This window comes from Watersipora subatra, chromosome 3, assembly GCF_963576615.1.
Source record: "Watersipora subatra chromosome 3, tzWatSuba1.1, whole genome shotgun sequence".
In the NCBI taxonomy this organism is placed as follows: domain Eukaryota; kingdom Metazoa; phylum Bryozoa; class Gymnolaemata; order Cheilostomatida; family Watersiporidae; genus Watersipora; species Watersipora subatra.
Genome location: NC_088710.1, coordinates 67027242 through 67047105, shown reverse-complemented (window position 1 = coordinate 67047105; position 19864 = coordinate 67027242). Strand labels below are relative to the sequence as shown.

The 19864-nt window shown below is 35.2% G+C and overlaps 1 protein-coding gene across 3 annotated transcripts in view; it reads right to left on the bottom strand.

Annotated features, from left to right (window-relative positions):
• LOC137389902 (histone acetyltransferase KAT6B-like) overlaps positions 1–19864 on the bottom strand; it is a 37517-nt gene that overhangs the window by 12526 nt on the left and 5127 nt on the right. For 2 of the 3 annotated variants that reach the window (XM_068076069.1, XM_068076068.1), the window contains exons 5-14: positions 11809–11917; positions 10733–10933; positions 10371–10578; positions 8546–8697; positions 8260–8435; positions 4248–4581; positions 3127–3215; positions 2662–2792; positions 2059–2272; positions 1762–1945 (exon numbers count right to left, since the gene is read on the bottom strand). In XM_068076069.1, coding sequence (XP_067932170.1) covers positions 1762–1945; positions 2059–2272; positions 2662–2792; positions 3127–3215; positions 4248–4581; positions 8260–8435; positions 8546–8697; positions 10371–10578; positions 10733–10933; positions 11809–11917 — 1798 coding nt within the window. Of the gene's footprint in view, positions 1–1761; positions 1946–2058; positions 2273–2661; positions 2793–3126; positions 3216–4247; positions 4582–8259; positions 8459–8545; positions 8698–10370; positions 10579–10732; positions 10934–11808; positions 11918–19864 lie in introns of all 3 variants that reach the window. The other variant, XM_068076070.1, reaches the window with a different exon arrangement.

Here is a 19864-nt window from a genome sequence, read left to right as displayed (position 1 = left end):
AGAAAAATTATTCGAATTTGCAAGATCAAAGTATAGAGTGACCGATGATGTGCAATATGTTACTGTTATTATTTTTTTAAACATTTTGTTGATCATACTGCGGTTGTGCTCAATATCGCGGCACTGCCAAGCCGCTTTTAATATCTGCAAAATTAGGTAACACATTTTCTTATAGATATACAGCCATTTCTATGACAACTAGCCAAAATCTGTTTAGATTTTTAAATTCAGCATAATGTTTTTGATATAAAGACAGAAATCTAGATAAATATCACAACCTCTTAATATTGGTTGCTATGACGTTCTGAAATGTAAACAAAATTGTGCATCGGTTTTCGTTTCTCAGACTTTAACACCAGTTTTCTCGGAACTATGTTTTCGCACTGATGGTAAACATGCATTCAGGGTATTGACCATAAAATTTGCTGTATTTAAGCTAGAATACAAACTTTTTTGCAAAATAACTGTGAGAATTTTCTCCTTCTGTTAATGCAGATAACTCTAAATCTTATAATAACGACTTGACCATGGTTTCTGTGATCATGACACAAATCTTTCACTATTTTACTGAACTTCAATTTTTTCATCATTAAAAGTTTTATTACCTAACACTATCTGGCTTTGTTTTCACTATAACTTTTAGCCGACCTTATTAAAACCTTTTTCAACCTAATTTGACAAGAAAGCCAAGGGGGTTGCTGTTCTTGAAAGGAGCCTCTCGCATACTTGACCATTTAATAGCCATAAAAAGGAAAAAATGAAATTTTATTACTGTACATTTGGAGTGACATGACTCTGTTTGAAGGACTCACGACTCAAGTTTTTCTCCAGGTTTTAGAGGGAAAATATTACTCCTTTTTACACGAGGAATGCTGACCTGAGAGAAATCGGTCATCATATCTCTTTCAGGCATTGTGAGGTTTTTGACAAACAGCATATCGGCATCTTTGTTATTTCAACCTAATAAACACACTACCGACTTTCAAATTCGAATGAAATTTTTGTTTAAATCGTATATTGATGACAAAACCATCGTGTTACACTTCCTAAGGCGAAAAAATTGTATTACAGGAACATTGTAACCCGAGGGTGCACTCACTGTATACGTCATTTGTTGTTTATAGCAATTTATCATGTTATCACTTTTCTAAAAAATACTAATAAATATAAACAGAACCCATAGAAGCGTTACAAATGAATAAACAAAGAAAATATGTGATGATAAATATCATAACTAAACACAGGTCTGCAGAAATATTAATGAAGTATTAATCAATAAAAATTGCCCCTTTATCTTTACATTAAGTACAGGCAAATAAAGGTGTAGCTTTAGTGATACAGGAAATGCACAGTGTGCAGATATAGGTGGTAATAGGAATAATCTATTATTCATATTTGTTATTATGTTTCAAATAATTTTTTACATTCTATCTTTAATTTAATTAAATATAAATTATATAAACTATTATAAATTAATTTATCTTTAATAGTCACAATGAGCTCTGCCTAGTTTTTCTAACAACCTAACAGTCTCACATAAACATGAAAAACTGAAACACGTAAGCAAAAACGCAACGTGTAGACAGACCTCAGCTAGACGCCTAACAATTGAAGAAAATGGGAGCAGCCCACTTGAGATAGTTGTGATAGCAAAAGATCTGCTGAACGTATGTAAGATGGTAATGAGGATAATCGGAGCAGCAAGACCGGTGTAGGGAGGTCATTGAGTAGAAGAATCGAATCAAAGAATGGAAAACTCACTAAAGTCAATGAGAAATTTTCCATAACCCTTGCGCTGATGCTGTGGTAAGGTGGTGATACAGGAAACATTGTATTTCTGCTGACACTGCTTTTCCTTGCTGAAGTAGCCAACGAAATGGCAACCTTCCTCATCGTTGAAAGTGAGCACATAGAAGAGAAAGGGCTCCACATCATAGTACAGAGTCTACAATTCGATGGACATCATATCGATCATTTGATCGATGGACAGCATATCGCATCAACTTTTTAAGCTCTTGTGCCAAAAAGTATATTAGTCAAAGCGCTATGAGGACATACCTTGTGGTCAAGGAAAAGCTTTGCTAAAAGACAAAGATTCTGGCAGTATATCTTGTTAGCATTGCCATCAACCTCAAACACAGATAGGCCATCATGTCGGTAGATCTCATTAGCAGGTGGATGCGTGAGACCACATTTCTCCATGTGACGGATCAGAATGCTCTTGCTTTTCATGTACTTGAGACAAAACTCGCAGATGTACAAGGTCGACAGCCTGTCAAATCAAAATAGTGCTTAATAGCTTCATTCATCACCAAGTCTCCAAACGAGGTTGCATGAAAGCAATAGTTGGTGAGTTCAGGTGAGTTCAGGTGAGGGGTGCTCAAGCACTAGCCTTGCCAATGATATTGAACTTGTCAAAGTGAAATGGTATATTGAATTTTGAATCCATGACATGTTGAATCCATGACATATTGAATCCATGACATGTTGAATCCATGACATGTTGCGTAAATCAGATTTTGAATTTGAATAACATGACTTCTGGTTTGGTAAAAGTGGAGAGCATGAGGTTTCATTTATTTTATTCGCCAAAACTGCGAGATTACCGACGACGGATGCGAAGCCAATGGCAAATAAACAGAACACGTAGAAATGACTTACTGGGCATACTCCTGCGGGTAAGGTGATGAGTACCATGTAGAAATCTCATACTTGCCAAACTCTATCATGGGAGGATAGCGTTTACCATGCTCTACAACAGGCTTGGCAAGTAATGCCATACTACCTGGCTCCTACAAAAAAATCACAAGGCCAGCATAATATGCCCATCTACACTTATGACAAATAGAATGGCAGTTACTACACAAGAGAGCCAAGAACGCTATAGAACGACATATCCAATATTAGTAAAGATACAACTGCTTGTGTAGTCCATTGCCTTATCAGCATGTTCAAAATCTTAAACAAAATCCTGATCCAGTTTGTTAGCATAAAAATATTTAATTTACCTCACCGTAGTACAAAAACCTATAATTAATGGTTTAATTTGTAGATGTAGAGAAAGTAGGGAAATTTTACATGGATTAATGGCCAATGGCAAAGGATTATGGAACAGGTGAGGCAGACCTTAGCATCTTTCTGAGACTTGCGGAAAAGACAATAGTCACGCGAAGTGACTCCAGGAGGAAGATTAGCCTTGTCTATGCTGTCCGCAACTACAACGAAATAGGATAATTTGAGCTGTGAGTAAAATAATCTACAAATCGTAAATACACGAAATACAACTACTTACAAATTGGGCGGCTATTTAGTATTTAACTAACTTAACAATGATCCTATCATTTCTGTAAACATTACAAATATCATTTTATAATTTCTATGAGTATTGCAGACATTATAGTATGTAGATCATTGACATCAACCTGGAAACCAGCAAGAATTGAAAACTACAACCATATGAAAGAAATTAAATTCACTTCCACACGGTATTAAGCAATTCTACAGCATGAAGTTAGATATAACGTTTAACAAATTTACAATTACAGCAAAAAGGATTTTTATAAACAAACTTGATCTTATAATGCTAACTTTATGCTGAAACTGTCTCTAAAAATAAGCAAGACAAGGTTTTCCTGAGGTTGAGAGGTTATAGGTTAAGGTCATCTTATAGGTTAAGATTACAAAAACTGGATAACTTTTGGTAAGTACTTGGACTGTCAAAAAAAGTATAACTATACAATGCCTCTAACCCTTATATCGAACCAAATATTATTTAAAACAAACTATTTATAACATCCAGGTTACAATTACAATCATTTACAAAACAAAAACTCAGACTATATTGGCTATACTATATACAAACTATATTTGCTGGAGTTGGATTTACATAGCATGAATTTTTGCATGAATCTAAGTTTTGCATAAAAAACTTTTTACTTATATGTACATGTATATCAGATAATGACACATTTGAGAACCATTATTATATGCATTGTTTGAATGTACCTGACTCATGATAATAGCATGCAGTGCAAATGAATGAATATCAACTATCAGAGCACCAGAGTAAGTAAATATTTAACAATTAACTAACTTTAGGCATGAAGTATAAATTTTAAGATGTTATGCCTCCATCTTCCGCAAAAGGTCTATCCAACAACAAAATTATTGTTTAATAGGAATTCAACGGTTTCAATCATGAATCACTCACTTGACTATATTTCCAAACAATCGATTTGACAACTTACCATCTGCATCGCTTTTGCCTTCATCAGACAGCAAGCCAACACCATCACTATCTTCTGCAGCACTCCGAGAAGCACCACTTTTGTCAGTGTCTTTACGTTTGCGAGCCATTGGTACATACAGCGGCATTGAACGCTTTCGTTGACCGGCAGGAGTGAAGAACCTTGTCATACCATCGACTAAACCCTTTAACTGGTTTCCTCCAGGAAGACTGTTGATGTGTTCAGTGAGTGAAAAGGAGGAAGACGATGTTGATAAACTACGATTAGCTTCAGAGAATTTGTTTATGTTATTGTTGTTATTATAACCTTTCTGCGTCGCTTGCGCCTTGCTTCGCTACAAAATATTTTAAACAAATGTTAGACTGTAAGGCAAGCATAATGAATTGCGAAACGTAAACCGTAATGTCAAATAGAAACAGATAGCATGGCTTAATGTAGTGAAGATTCACTCAATTACATTGTGTAACACCAGTTTTGTCTCGCAAACTTTATTGAAAAACTGACTGTTATTGACAATTGGCATTCTCTGGCTTATAACCATGCTGCTACCTAACTTTCACATAGTACTGGATATAGATATAGTACAAATATAGCCATAGTACAAATATTCATTTACCATAGCTTTATAAAGGTATATTTCTTTCGGTGTATGCTTTGCAAGTCAAATCTATCATAGGTTGAAGCAAATATTCATGTTTTTACAAAGAGCCATATAAACAAAATAGTGCATCATATAAAGCTATGTAAAACACCACATGCAAAACCTAAATCTAAAAACTCAAGCAAGATGTAATTTTTATTTTGTATTTTTATTATGTTTTGTTTTCAATGTTCACTGGGGTTTTTCCTTTTACTCGCTGCTGTAATGTTTCTGAAAATTTACGATATGGTATGTTGGAAAACGCCTCGAATGTCGAGACAAATACTCGCTCAAATTTTCAATGACATGTCGACACAACTTGTATGCAGGGGCGATTGTAGGTTAAGGTCGGACTGTAATTCTAGATTTACTGTTAATGTCTATTTATTGTTATTGTCTATTTATTTATTGTTACAGATTGTCAAATGTCTTTTCTTCCAAATGGACTGGTTATCAAGAAGAGATGAGAAGTTTTGGCCTATTTTATAAGTTTTCTTCCAGGAACAACTCTATGCTTTACGCGAATTTCTCAAGTCAGCTCTGCAATTAATCAAGATTTCTACTACAATGCACAAATTTCCATACACACCTCTTAAATCTATTAAATTTTTTCATGTAATTCTGACAGTAAAATTTATGCCAACTTTTGCTGAATTATTAATACGATGACTATAAGTATATAAATTAATAATAATTATACGAATAAGACTTCTATGAGTCATTCGATTTTTATTCTAACCTGAACTGCATAGAAATTATATAATTAACTCCCCAATTGATGAGGACTTTTAGCCAATTTAGACTTGTGTGTTCAATTTGATAGTGACAACTATATTGCGTGTTAACTCATTCGCACCCAACTAATTTGCGGGCGATTAACCTCAAAAACCGGACATTTTTCAGAAAGTTGCAATAATTCAAATTACTACTACAAGAGGCAGACTTGAGATAATTTACTCATTCAAGTTGCACAAGAACCAGCCAAGTCTCCTCTTTCAAATGATATTACATTCATATAGCCAACCCATATCCCTTTCATGTATATATGTCTCAAAGAAAGTAGTTTCAGAAAATTTCTGATTTTGAAAAAATTGTTATATGCTGAAACAAAGTTAGAATTGCATCATAAAAATTGCCAAATATACAAAGTTTGACTAAAATACTTATATATTACACACAATAGGCAGTTATGAATATTATTTATACAGTCAAACATGGATAACTTGCCCACGGATAGCTCGAACACATGGTTAACTCGAACGGTTTCTTTCGTCCGTTCCCACGTAATGATAAATTGCTATAGATAACTCGAACTCAACACTGTTAACTCGAACTGTTTTTTGCCCAACGGCTACCGAAACGGTTGTTATCGCTTTAGAAAATCACTTAATTCCAAGCCATAGAGGTAAACCTCAACTTTTCGTAATTCATAAGCGTCGTTATTACCATCATCGGCAAAATATTTTTGTCAACGACTTTTTTAAAGGTTTGATGAAATTTGATTTATACCAAACATCCGCTTAGCGATCGCCCTTCGGAAGCGAGGTTAAGTGAGGTAATCTTTGCATAAACTTCAAGAAAAATCAGCAAAATTGATCGTGTGTAAAACGCTCAAAAGAAAAAGATGTCTTTTCTTTTGAGCATTTCAACAACGATCAAGTTTTGCCAATGTCAATCTAAAAAACGTCCTGGCAATAACATCACTTCAAACAACAAACCAATCTCAAGTGATAGAAAAATCTCTATACTTTTTGATAAAAACGTTTTAAACTTTACATTAGAAGCATTTAATTTGAAACAAGCCATTTGTACTTTTGATTTATATTATAGTTTGTATATGTACATGTATCTACTAATAAATAAGTAAATACATGGACTTGTGACAGTGATCTGATAACTTGAACGTTCTGATAATTCGAACACTTTCACTCGGTCCCGTGAAGTTCGAGTTATCCGTGTTTGACTGTACATATACAGTTAGTCTTGAATATGAAAATTATGAAACTCTAATTTCGAACTTTTCCTCGCGAGTATCATCCTTCAAACCAAAAAATAGCTAACCTACATGCCAATATGATTCAAATAAACTATCATAAACATGTTTCAAGTAATAAAAATATGTTCAATAACACTGTTCTTGACTTTTCAGCCTTCATATACGGCTCTAAGAATCAATATGATGCTATCGAAAGCGAATGATAACTTTAGGCTGACTACGGCTGACAGCCTAAAATATGCAATTTTATTCGAGCATAATGCTTCAAGTTAAAAGTTAATTACTACTTTGAAACATTAAAAATAATGTTTTGCTATGATTTATGAAGTCTTTCATTGTCTTACCACTTCCGAATCTGCATATTTACGTCTGGAGTTGAAAACAAATTATTTAAAAAATTATTATTAAAATTTAAAGTCACTGAACATTACTATTTCCGGTTTAGGTAGATGTCGTTATGAGTGTACTATTTTGGTCATAACTTTTTTGCCAGAGACATTGAGACATATTTGTACGTTTGTCTGATTGGCCAGAAATTTTTCTTTCTAATTGATGAAAGATTTTCTTTTATAATTTAAAATTTGCGATACAGTGAGTAGGTAAAAATTAGAGGCGAGAGAACTCGCGAATAGCAACGTTATAAACACGCGAGTTAACTCGCGTACGACTGCGAATGAGTTAAATAGGTACTCTTAAGAGGTAACTTTAGATTTATAGTTGAATAAGTGAGACTCGGGTAAAATATTTAATATTATTGGTTTACAGGAATTTCTATATATGCTTCTTAAACTGATCAGAATTTTTAGCACTTCGCATTAAGGTTGACAATTAAAATTACGCCGAGTGTTGTCGAGATATACCAAGAACGATTTGCAACACTTTCTATGAAACAAGTAGGTTTGTATCGAGTTACTCAGTGTTGTATTCCAATTTTACATCAGTTAAATATTTCAACTGCAATAACAGTTCAAGAGGAGATTTGAACAAAGTTGACTGTATGCCATTATCAGAAGTTCAAACATGAAGCAAATCTTGCTTTATAGAATTTCTTACTGGAAGGGAATCTTCAGATGTAGCTTGATAGCCAATACGTGATCAACGGTTAATCTGCTTTTATAGTAGAAGCTTTGGAATTGCAATAAACAGGGCTAATTTGCAAAAAAAGTTGTCGGTAGCAAGGATGATTGGCAATTACTTTGCTGTATTGCACTAAAAGCATAAAGTAGCCAGCAAAATATGACTTCTAACTGCATAACTGGAAGGATATAGCATTCACCAAGCTTATACATAATCAAACAGCTCCATATTTGACAAATAGCTTTATACCCCGACTACTGTAGAGCAGCGCTATCTGACAAAGATTAGTATGTTGGTACCTGCACAAGTTTAGATTTCTTCAAAAGTTTGTTGGCAGCAGCCTGTGAAGTTGTTGTCGCGCTCTTTGGCTGTTTAACTGGCTGCTGAGAAGCAGCGGTCAGCATTGAACTCATGGATACTCGAGACGTTCGCTTGTCGGTTGGAGTGAAGAACTGAGACAAACCATCAGTCAACCCTATATCAAACAAGCAAAACTTCCTCAATTAGATTTTATGAAAAAAATGATACAGTAGACCAACTAGAACATCCTATGTTGAAGTTTCTGCAACATCTCATCCATATTACCCTTGAGAGCAGACGACTCCTCCGGAGGAAGACCACTATCATTTGCGCTGAGATTGCTTTGCCTACTTTCTGTATCTGAATCAGACTCGACATCCTTTTGTTGCCTCAGACGCTTCCTTTCTTCCTTGGAAAGAAGTGGACAAGATGCCTGCCTGAAATAGTGAACAGTAAAATAAAACCTTAATTTGAATGCCACCATTATTTGAATGCCACCTTTATTTGAATGTCACCTTTATTTGAATGTCACCTTTATTTGAACGACACCTTTATTTGAACGACACCTTTATTTGAATGCCACTATAAAAGAGGGATTGGAAAATGCAGTGCCACTCTTTAATTGAACGTCACTTCTATTTGATTGCCACTTTGACATTCTTAGATCTTTATGAGCCCATAATAGAAAGTGATCAGTAAAAAAGTGTCTAAAAAATGGTACTAATAATGGCACGGGGTTACAACAATAACAATTAACTCTCTCGTTGTTGCTGTAGTGGTTGTCATGATTTTAGTGACGGTGTACATAAGAAGGTCGATCGTCACAATCATCAGAACTACATTCTGATCTGAAGTCTCTATTGAAAGTATTATTATGACTAATAATGTCATAATAATACTTTCAATAATAACCTGTATATATTTATAAATCTCAGTGTTGGTATTTTTGTTAAACCCTGTGTTCAATTATAGCAATTAAAACCTAGCAGTGAAAAATTTGTACAGCACTAGATTTGATCTCGGAACCTACAGATTTAAAGGCGGAGAACTTAACCATTAAGCTACAAGGGATAGAATATTATCATCGGGCAAAGGAAACAATTATCTGCATGTTTTGAGCCAACAAAAATATGCTAATAACCCAACCTGAGGGTAGTTTTGCTTTGCAAAATCTTTTTATAGCAATTTATTGTTTATAGCATTTGTGATATTTTTTCATGACATCAGCTAATGTAAAATTTTACGATGATTAATTTGATATCAAAATACTTTTTATTAACCGTGTGGTTCAAAAGTTATGACAATTTATACCTGCCCCTGACAAATATTAGGTTTATCGATTACATAATTATGTCTGTGTAAAGAAATTTGGTAACGAAAGGATTAATTATGTACATACTGATTACCCATGACAATCTATCATCGAGCGTACTAGTCAAAATAATACTAATGATATGTATCAATAACAATTAATTCGTTTGTTGTTGCTATAGTGGTTGCCATGGTTTTAGTGACGATGTTCCTGAGAAGATCGATCATTACAATCATCATAACCACTCTGATTGAAAGTCAATAAGGTCTAAATCCTATTCATTGTCTTCAGATTCATCCATAATCTGGTTTACAAACTGACATGAAGACATTAAATCGGAGCATGTTTTCTAACTCAAAAGCTATAAGAGTATTTCTTTAAAATTTGGAAAGCGACACCATCGAAATAATTAATAACTGTATCCCTGATATTTTTCACTCACGGTAGAACCTTGTATAACTCGGTCTGATACTTCGACGTCTATGAAAACAGTATAGCAAAAATACTTGGGTCGGTGGTAGTAATGTCATTCCGCCCGAAGGAGAGTGCAAAATATAGGCGACATCAGCATCACTCCGCCTGTGAATGGGTTAAAGGGATCTTCCCAAAATTTTTACGAGCTAGTCTAAAAATACAGCGCCACCCTTTATTTGAACGTTACCTCTAATAAAACACCCAGATAGGGAAAAAATTGAAAAATATAGCGCCATGGTGGTCAAATAGAAGTTTTACGGTGGTCACTCAGCACAATCGCATGGTTACTCAACAGAGGTGACATTTGCAACTCTTTACACTCACCTCCTGTGGTTACTCATGGTACTGTTGGTATTGCCTGAGCCATCACAGCCAGGTGTCTTACAAGAACGCTTGTATTCATATTTCTTTCTCAGCAGTCCCCACTTGGCTCTGCCATTAAGCATTTGTGGCTGTGAAACTTTGTTTTTTCCCGCCTGACCAGGACTCAACTTACCTGTACTGATCAGACAAAGATGACATATCCATGTGCCTACAAACAAAAAAGAAGGACCCAGTGCGATTCAACCTGACCTGACTAAACATGAACCACTGCCTTGAAATAAGCCTCCATCCCCGTTGAATAAACAAACACATTCACAATAAGTGGCGATGGCCAAATATTAAAAGTACATTAGACCACGTACCATCAGGTGGTTTCTTGACCGGTGGTCTGCAACAGTGGGGATGAAATGATCGATCACACCGGTCACAAATAAGCATATCGTTGTCATCGCCTTTAGAAATTTTGCACATAAAGCACTTTTTGCAGTCATAACATTCCCAGTCTTGCAGACTCTTCACCACTTCTGTCTGATTTTTCGAAAACTTCAAACAGGAGGGATGACCTAAAACAAAATCAATGGACTTGCTGATCTTCATGTTGTTCTAGATTTGATACAGCAATGCATACAAATGCACTTGTATGCGGGTATACAATTTTTTATCGTAGGAAGCTAAACTTACAAGGTGCATTCTAGTCAGACAATCTTTGCAATTCTATTTTGTGAGATGCATTGAGTAAATTAAATTGTATACGATAGTAGTAACAACCATACTGAACTTCTTGTGTGTATTGATTAAAATGGCTGTATTCATTATACTGATGCGTTGAGCATTTACAGGTGCAGTTCGAATATATATGCAATTTTTTCTGACTGTACCGAAGTGCGCAGGGAAACATTTCTTAGGAGTAATAACAAGTCGTAAGAAGGGACCTTCTATGAAGATAAATGGATGGCTTATTGCTCTCATCAGTATTCTAAAATAGCTGCAACACACACAGAACTAGTAATCAACTCACACATACGCATTTATATTCAAAACCAAGCTTTTCACAAATTATATCAAAATATATTGCAGCAACAGTTTTAGCGACGACAGCTTTTGACATGTATATACATATATATGTATATATAACTATATATATTATTATTTGACTGACCCAGGTGTGATAAGTTTAACTATCAACCAATAAAATTAATAACAATGACAGAACGATTAATATACAAATTGCTATACAAAACCCAACTACCACGCATTGAATCAATTGAAAAGATTACGAACTGTAAACAGACCATTCCGTCACATGAGAATCTATTTGTTTGATGGTAGCGAGTGAGTTTTTGTAATAAATACTTAGTAGGCAGTTACTCTGGGTGATACAACGCCAGAAGTCACACTTATAAAAGACAAGGGAACGATAATTAGTAAACTTGCGTACCACTTTGGCCACACCGGCAACAAGAAACCATCTCCTCAGGCAACTTATCTGTGTTCTTCTTTTCATCACCGAGGCAGAAGCTGCATATTGGTATTATCTTTGGTCTCGCCTAGAAAACAGCAGTTGTTGATTGTGTAACAGTGTAAATTTGAGCCTGTCAATATGATGCCTCTTCATCAATCACATGACTGTCTCTAATTGCACACACATGCCAGTTAGACAGTGTCCCTGAAACTTCAGTGAAAATAAAGCTTCAGAATCTCAGGATGGCCTTTGGGTAAAATGTTAACATAGCGAGTTAAAAAGGTGTAACTTACCACTAGTTGAAGCATTCCAATGACAAGTCTTACGCTAGAACTATACATCGCAATTCGGTGAAGTTGAAACATAATGAGATTCCATATTGTTAAGCTAGTTCTAATTTTTGTACATTTTATTTTCAACTTGTGCTAAAACTATAATGCTATAAGTTTGAATGCCGCATGTTACATACTTTGGTATGTGGGCGAATACCTGCTCCAATATTTCATCATATACTAAATGATTAAGTGTTGAAGTGATCATAGGTACTGAAACAACAACTACAGCATTTTGGAAATTTCATGAAATGTTGATTAATAGAACTGTACTTTTTTAGCAATCCCGTTGCATAAGAACAAATAGATAGGCTACTGCTTGGGTGTTGATTGGTGTTGATCGGTTGTCACAAGTGACTGGACCACTTCAAGAAATTAGCGCTACATTCTTGGTGATATGTAACATTTTCATGTGTTTATCACTTAACTTAAGGTTAAGTGACGATAGGTAACGATTTTTTCATTGGTTCCAACCGAAATCAAGCAGTGAACGAAAAACACAGAATTATTTAGCCGAAATTAACAGATTTGTCAGAGCTGTGCATACACACCGAAATCGTCGATGAAATGCTTTTACTTGGCTAAAAATATTATTAGTGAGCACAATTCTAACAGCTTTCGCAATTGGTATAGTCTGAGAAACGTATTACGACACACAATAAAAGTTCCAATTCAATTCAACATACAGTGTAGTACATACGATGCCACTGCGTAGATTGCGCTATTGTTGGGTTTTTATCGTTCGAACACTACGGCTGCGAATCGTTTTTTTTAATAATAACAATTTTTATTTAGCAGCAAAATTTCCGTTGTAGAAAGAGTATTTAGCACAATCAAATCAATTGCATCATATTTACTATGACAAATTGCGTTAGTAGTTTTCTTGCGCGTCGCGTTATGTGCCTCGGACTATATAAATTGCAAATGTTGTTAGAATCGTGCTCGGTAATAATTTGTTTAGCCAATTAAAAGCATTTCATCGACAATTTCGGTGTGCATGCATAGCTCTGACAATTCTGTAAATTTCAACTGAATAATTCTGTGTTTTTCATTCATTTCGTGATTTCAGCTAGAACCAATGAAAAAATCGTTACGTGTGGCCGTACCTCTACACTATGTGATCTTTTAATAAAAATATAACTACAAAAAATGCATGCATACAAGCCACCCCGAGTTGCTTCCAAATGAATGAGTTGCCACTTCGGATGCTGAATGTTAGCAAAAACAAACCTGTCAAGCAAACATACGCGCAGTTGTAAGACCGAATAGCTAGACCCATTATCTCCTTGCAAAATAAAACAACGGCAGCTAAATGTATCAATTACTGGCAAAGAACTACCAAGCGATGATGAGGTAAATCAGGATGTAACAGTACAATTGCTTACCCGTGTCATCACCTTAAACTACCAAACACTACTAGCTCTCAGAACAGACTGGTGAAAAGAAAGCATTTGCTGCAAATTAATCTTCCGGGGAGCTGATGTTATCTCAGTACCACATATGTGTCATGTCGTCTTGTATCATAATTGTTTTCTAATTTAAGGCGAATCATTCACACTTGCCCATAACATGAGCGCCGCCGCTGGTTGGGAACAGCTAGCTCTTATCGCATACAATAAACTAATTACCACCTTGAATTATCATAATGGCTAGGTGCAATTTGAATATACGTTTTCATAACTTATCTGTCAAGGAGGATTACTAGCAGATGTTGAGCATTACTGAAGAGGGCGAGGAAAACAAGCTTGGTAAACAAGATTGCTATAAACAAAATTCTGAGCGGCGACACAAGTTTTTCTTTCAATCGAAACGGCAAAAAAAATTAAATATCCAGTTTTGTGACAATAACTGATCTGCAGCAACAAGCCAATGACTCAAGACAAATATGAAACAGTTCACTATTTTTATATGGTGAGTAAAGAGTATGCATATTCCACAATAGTTCGCTGAAACTTAAATAAAATCATTTACGTTGTAAAGATATGGCACACAATCAGGCTTTTGGTGCAGCATGATAGTGCTGTGTTAACAGTAGATTAAGTTAGTAAAATCTGCTGGTTTACCTATTCTGCCACACAAGCCATCATAACTATTACAAGCATGCTGTTAATACCAGAGTGGGTGTCTATAAGCCAAACTTGATTTATACAAGATTATTTACTAGGAGCAACAAGCCTCAAGGTACGCTCAATATTTTTAATGATATTTATTTCTTTTAAACAGCAAAAGTTCCGTTGTAAAAAGAGTTGCCATCTTTAGCGCAATCAAGTCAGTTGCATCGTGTTTACTATGACATATTGCGTTAGTATTTTTCTTGCGTGTCGTCTTATGTGTCTTGGACTATATAAATTGCAAAAGCTGCTAGAATCGCGTTCGCTAATAATTTGTTTAGCCAATTAAAAGCGTTTCGCTGACGATTTCGGTGTGCATGCTCATTTCTCACAATTCTATGAATCTCGGTCGAATAATTCTGTGTTTTTCGTTTATTTCGTGATTTCGGTCAAAACCAACGTTAAAATCGTTACGAGTGGCTGTACCTTACGAAATACCTATTAAAGATGATCTTTTGATCTTAGTTTCTTTTTCTGCAGCATTTATTCTAAGCTATAAAGATACACGTTACAAGATACAACTTTACCACCAGCATTGCAGCAAATTAAATGTTCACTTCAAATCTTACTATGAACATACAACACCGTATATAATAGCCTAGCTGGCAGCAGTACTGCAGTAGTGTTTCACTAGTGAATCATTTTGTTTTGTGTAGCTATTCAGTTCCTTGTTGGTGCAACACAGGTATTAACATCCTGTCAACAAACTGTAAGACAAGACTATTTCTAAATAGTGTCAGTGGTGAATAGCTTAGCACCTGTGGATTGCGACACACCTTTCCTTACAATCAACATGAGCTACATGTAGCTAGCTAGACTCTTCTTCACCTACTTTCACGACTAATGGCTGACAGGGTTATGTGGCCGATTTGTAGTATAAGCTAGCTTGGATGAGTAAAAGAAGAGTTATAAGCCAACGAAGATGATTGGCTTGTAGCTAACAACAATCAGTAGCTGTATGAGTAGATCAACATGGCAAGGAACAATTAAACTCACAACATTTTACTAAAGAGAACTTTTTTCGCTTGAGACTTACTATGAAGGTTCTTGGACACACTCCATACCTCACAAGTCATTCACCATTTTACAAAGCTTACTTGAGGCTGTGCTAACTGCTATATTCCTGCCAGACTAGGAATGAGGAAAACCTTACAAGGTGTGAGCCACGAATAAAATTTCCAATGAATCATATGGAGGACAAAGATATTCTGATTGTAAATATTAAGCGCTGAAGGTCGATACATCTTAGCCCGTTTTTCATCATTATAAAATAGCGTAAATATTTTTATCATTGCTTTCAATTGTGTGACTACAAATGAATATGACACATGGCCATCAGCCAGACTGGCTCATAAACTGAGAAACAATGGACAGCACCAACTTTTTCGCACCAACTGACCAACTAGTATGCGTCTGTTTGGGGAGAGCCGAAATGGCAGCTTACTCCAGAAGTCTAGATAAAATTCGCACAAGGCATGCTCAGTTGCTAGCCCAAAATTGGTTTGCCTCGAATAGTAATTTTGCAGTGTTGGTCATGGGCTGCATAGAAAAGGTAACCTTTCAGTAACTAGTTACAAGGCTACTTAGAGTGAGTTTTATATGGGACTTATTTTTGTTACAGAGAAAATGTGAGGGCTCTATCTAATGACAGTTAATCGTGTGAGTGCACCTGTAGGAAGAACAAAAGGCTAGGCAAGCTTATTCTTAAAAAAGGTGTGAAAGCAATTAATGTTTTATACATTCTGGGAATTTGAATACAGAGCAGACCACTTTTTTAACCAGGAATGAAACTATTTATAACCACTTGTCATACTTGTGCATAATCAGTAGAGCGGATCAATCACGAATATGATGTGACAGCTGCTAAAATAACATGCCCCAATATCTACTCAGCATAATGAATTACTTTGTGATTATCTCCTAATTTAGCCACTCTAATTCTATGAAAACCATGGTTTTTTAGTTTTTTCAATAGTTAAAAATGCTTGGTGTATCGTGTAGTCAGCAGTGAAAACATTTAGGCAGCAGCACTCATCACGTCATTGGGTAAAGGGCAAACCGAAGGAGCGAGTCTAACACCGGTTTTGACAAAAAAGAAAAAGTTGCTGTATAAAGTTTGTAAAACCTCTTATACCTCGAGTAACAAATTTTAACCATATTAATAGCATTAAAGCGAGAAGAATGCCATTTAAGTGATGGGAAAATGTGTAGTAGCCGAACAGTGACCAATATTTGCTGAAATGTTCCATTGACTGCGACAAACACTTTGAATCCAGCACTACTCGAGGTTATCAAAAACAGCACCGCTACTTGCTGTTTAGATACAAACAGGCTATTTGAGATTATGAAATCATTCACCAAATTGCATAATACAAGCATGACCTAATTAAAGAAAGATTACTTCACTAAGCAGCATAGACTTATGTTAAATGGAGCGCCGAGAGGGGTGGAGGTTCCCAGTGACAGAAGAAAGGTAGAGCGCTGGGGTGGTCTTTTGTTTACAAGACAGTTTTTGCTATCAACACAGCTGACTATTTTCTTTTTTTCGATGGCTCGTTTTATCCAGCAACAAATGCAAGTTATTGGCAATGTCATACATCTGACTTTGGTGACGCCGTATTTATCAATGGCTATTGATTTTATTGACAAAACTTTGTGATGAAAGATCAAGTAACTCTGCACAAACCTATTATTATAATTTTTTTTAAATCGCATTTCTTATAATGGTCACTCGAGCAGCGCTCAGCATAAATTTTACTGATAAACTTACACAATCATTACAATCAGTTTGTGGCCAAATAAAGAAATTTAGAAGTAGCAATAAACAAATTTAAATAACTCACTCACCAAATTACAAACTTCATACTACAGTGCGCACTTGGGTTAAAAATCTAAACTTGTGCAAGTATCAACATACTAATCTTTGTCAGATAGTGCTGCTCTAGTGTAACAGTAGTCTAATAACAAAGCGTGCCCTTGGGTTACGATGACCATGTTATACAATTTTTCACCCACAATGTAGAACATGATGATTCTTTGCCTTCGCCATATGAAACATTTTTCGTCAAACGATATCAAAAAAATTTCTCTCGAAATTCAAATTCTCTCTCTCTCAGTTTGGTGTTATTTGCTATTGTGAAAACGAAACTAGATACGCAATAAAATTTTAGCCGATGAAAAAGGTGAAGTTCAGTAAAATAGTCAAGAATACATATTAAAACTTAGCTATAAGTATGTGTTTAGTAAACTAAATTGATCTAGATTAAATGAATTTAGTGTTTATTTTATACGTCTGTCTCGTATGTAAGAGCTCCCTACAGTACTTACTGCACAAAGTACCTTGTAATGGTACATTTTCTTACAGATCATAACCACTAAACACACCAAAGTTGCGGCAGGTAACTATTATTATTGTTACTAAGGTTAACATATTAATTTGTTACTAATTTTTAATAGGTAAAGAACCTTTATAAAATTTTGATGATTTATACCAAGATGTGTTTGCATTATATTATATCTACTATGCGTTTCTATATCCTTTTATACGAAATTTCCGCCTTTTGATGCCAACATTGGAACAAATTAATATCGTATGGCAAGGGTTCACTGTAGCTCTTTAGTATAGGCCTACTTGATCGACAAACAACACAAGTTTCATTGTTAAATTAGGCACTAAACTTTAGAAATTTTATGCAGGTTGAAATCCTAAAGTTGGAATAAAAAAATTAATAACCTGGTGCAAACCTGCTCATGCACCTAAAAATATTTTTTTATTGTTGAATACTTGAGCAACCGTCGGACATAAAATTCTCGGGTAGACTCAGTGCAAAACAACAGTATTTTAATCAACTTGAGAATGTTTATGGTTGAACAGTGTGCCAGGAACAATGAGAATTGTGACAAAAACCATGACATTTTAGTTGTGCATAGAAATCAGTCTGAAGCTCACCGACCCCAACATACACTGTACGATGTTTACGATGTGGATGGTTTGATTACTGATTGTATGGACAACTCCTGTCAGTCATACGGAGCACCCATGCAAGATTTTACTAATTTTGTGAATCGCCAATATCTGGTATTTGAGGCGCTGATATGTTTTGACATGCAAAGGCGGCCGATGTTAAATGGAACTGCCCCGAAACATTTCAGTATAATTTTTTAGCTGACAAAATCTATTCAGAACTGATTTTTCTGTTCAAACTATTTCACGAACTTGTAGTCCTCTTTTTGTGGAAGAAATTGCTCATAAATGCTATTGATCTCACAAATTGTCGATTATCCGTAATAAAAAATAAAAATGTGGATGATGCTTCAGTAACGACAATGAAAATCTTTCAAGAATGTCATGACTTTTACTTGACCTAGTACAATTTTTATTCGTGAATCTATTTGTCAATGCCAGAAGCCGAATGGTATGAATAGTCACAGCAGATGTCAACACAAAGCCAGCTTTGCACTTTGTCGATCCGTTCTACTAACCAGCAATACGTAAGCAAAATATAAAACTTGCCATATTTACACCAGATCATTGCATATCACAGTTAACTGCCAATTTCTTGTTGTAAAATTACAAATGCATTGAAGCGAATAAACCCCAATACAACTGCACAAAGTCTATGCGCGTGAGCAATAAAAAGAAAAAGGAGTGTATATAATAGATTTATTACTTTGTTTTGTACAATTATAACTTGTTTGTAACAGGGGCTATACATATTGTCTAGATTAAAAGGCTAATAGATTTTAAGGATAGTCGAAACAAGAGCTATCGCGCCAGAGCCAAAGACTTGAGTACAAATCGACACACACACGTTAAACTAAATTAGCAGTTAGTGTTAGAATTATCGTAATGATATTTTACAATATTGGATTGTGAAAATGAATCACACAAAAATTTATAAAGAAGTGAATGAAACCAAAAAATAGTTGTTCTTGCCATATGGTTTGACATCCTGAAGGTTTCTTAGTAATAGTTCAAAGCATTTGGCACCCGAAATGTGTGGCGTCCAATGGGTAAGCGGCAGGGTTGGAAAAAACCACGGTTTTTTTGTTTAAACCGGTTTTTATGGTTTATAAAATTTTACCAAGGTTTTTGCAATTTTAAGTTTAATTAACATCACTTACTATAGCTGCATGATTGAGTATTGAACATACATATGTGGAATCAATCATCTGTTAAAGATGGTACTGTGGGAGTTGTTATGGGAAAAAAGAGGGAAAACATGGAAATTTCAGAATGAGTCTTTAATCAAACATGATCGATGAAATACAGAGCAGAAATCTTATCACATAAAGTGAATATTTTACATACAGCTCTATGTATAAGTAGGAATTTTAATCCAAGTGATTAGTCTTGTGGTAGTGTAGAGCAGAGCATAATGCAGATGCATTGCTAGTGTTTGGAGCAGTGGCAGATGACTCAACTTCTATCACCTGAATATTAGCATCACTGTCTAAATTGGTGTTTTCAGCTTGACATTTTGCTACGTGAGCTTTAAGCCTATCTGCGTGACCTCGCGTTACGACAGCACATCTATTACATTTTGCCTTAAAACCTTTGCCTTTTGCAGTTCAAGTGAAAAACTGCCA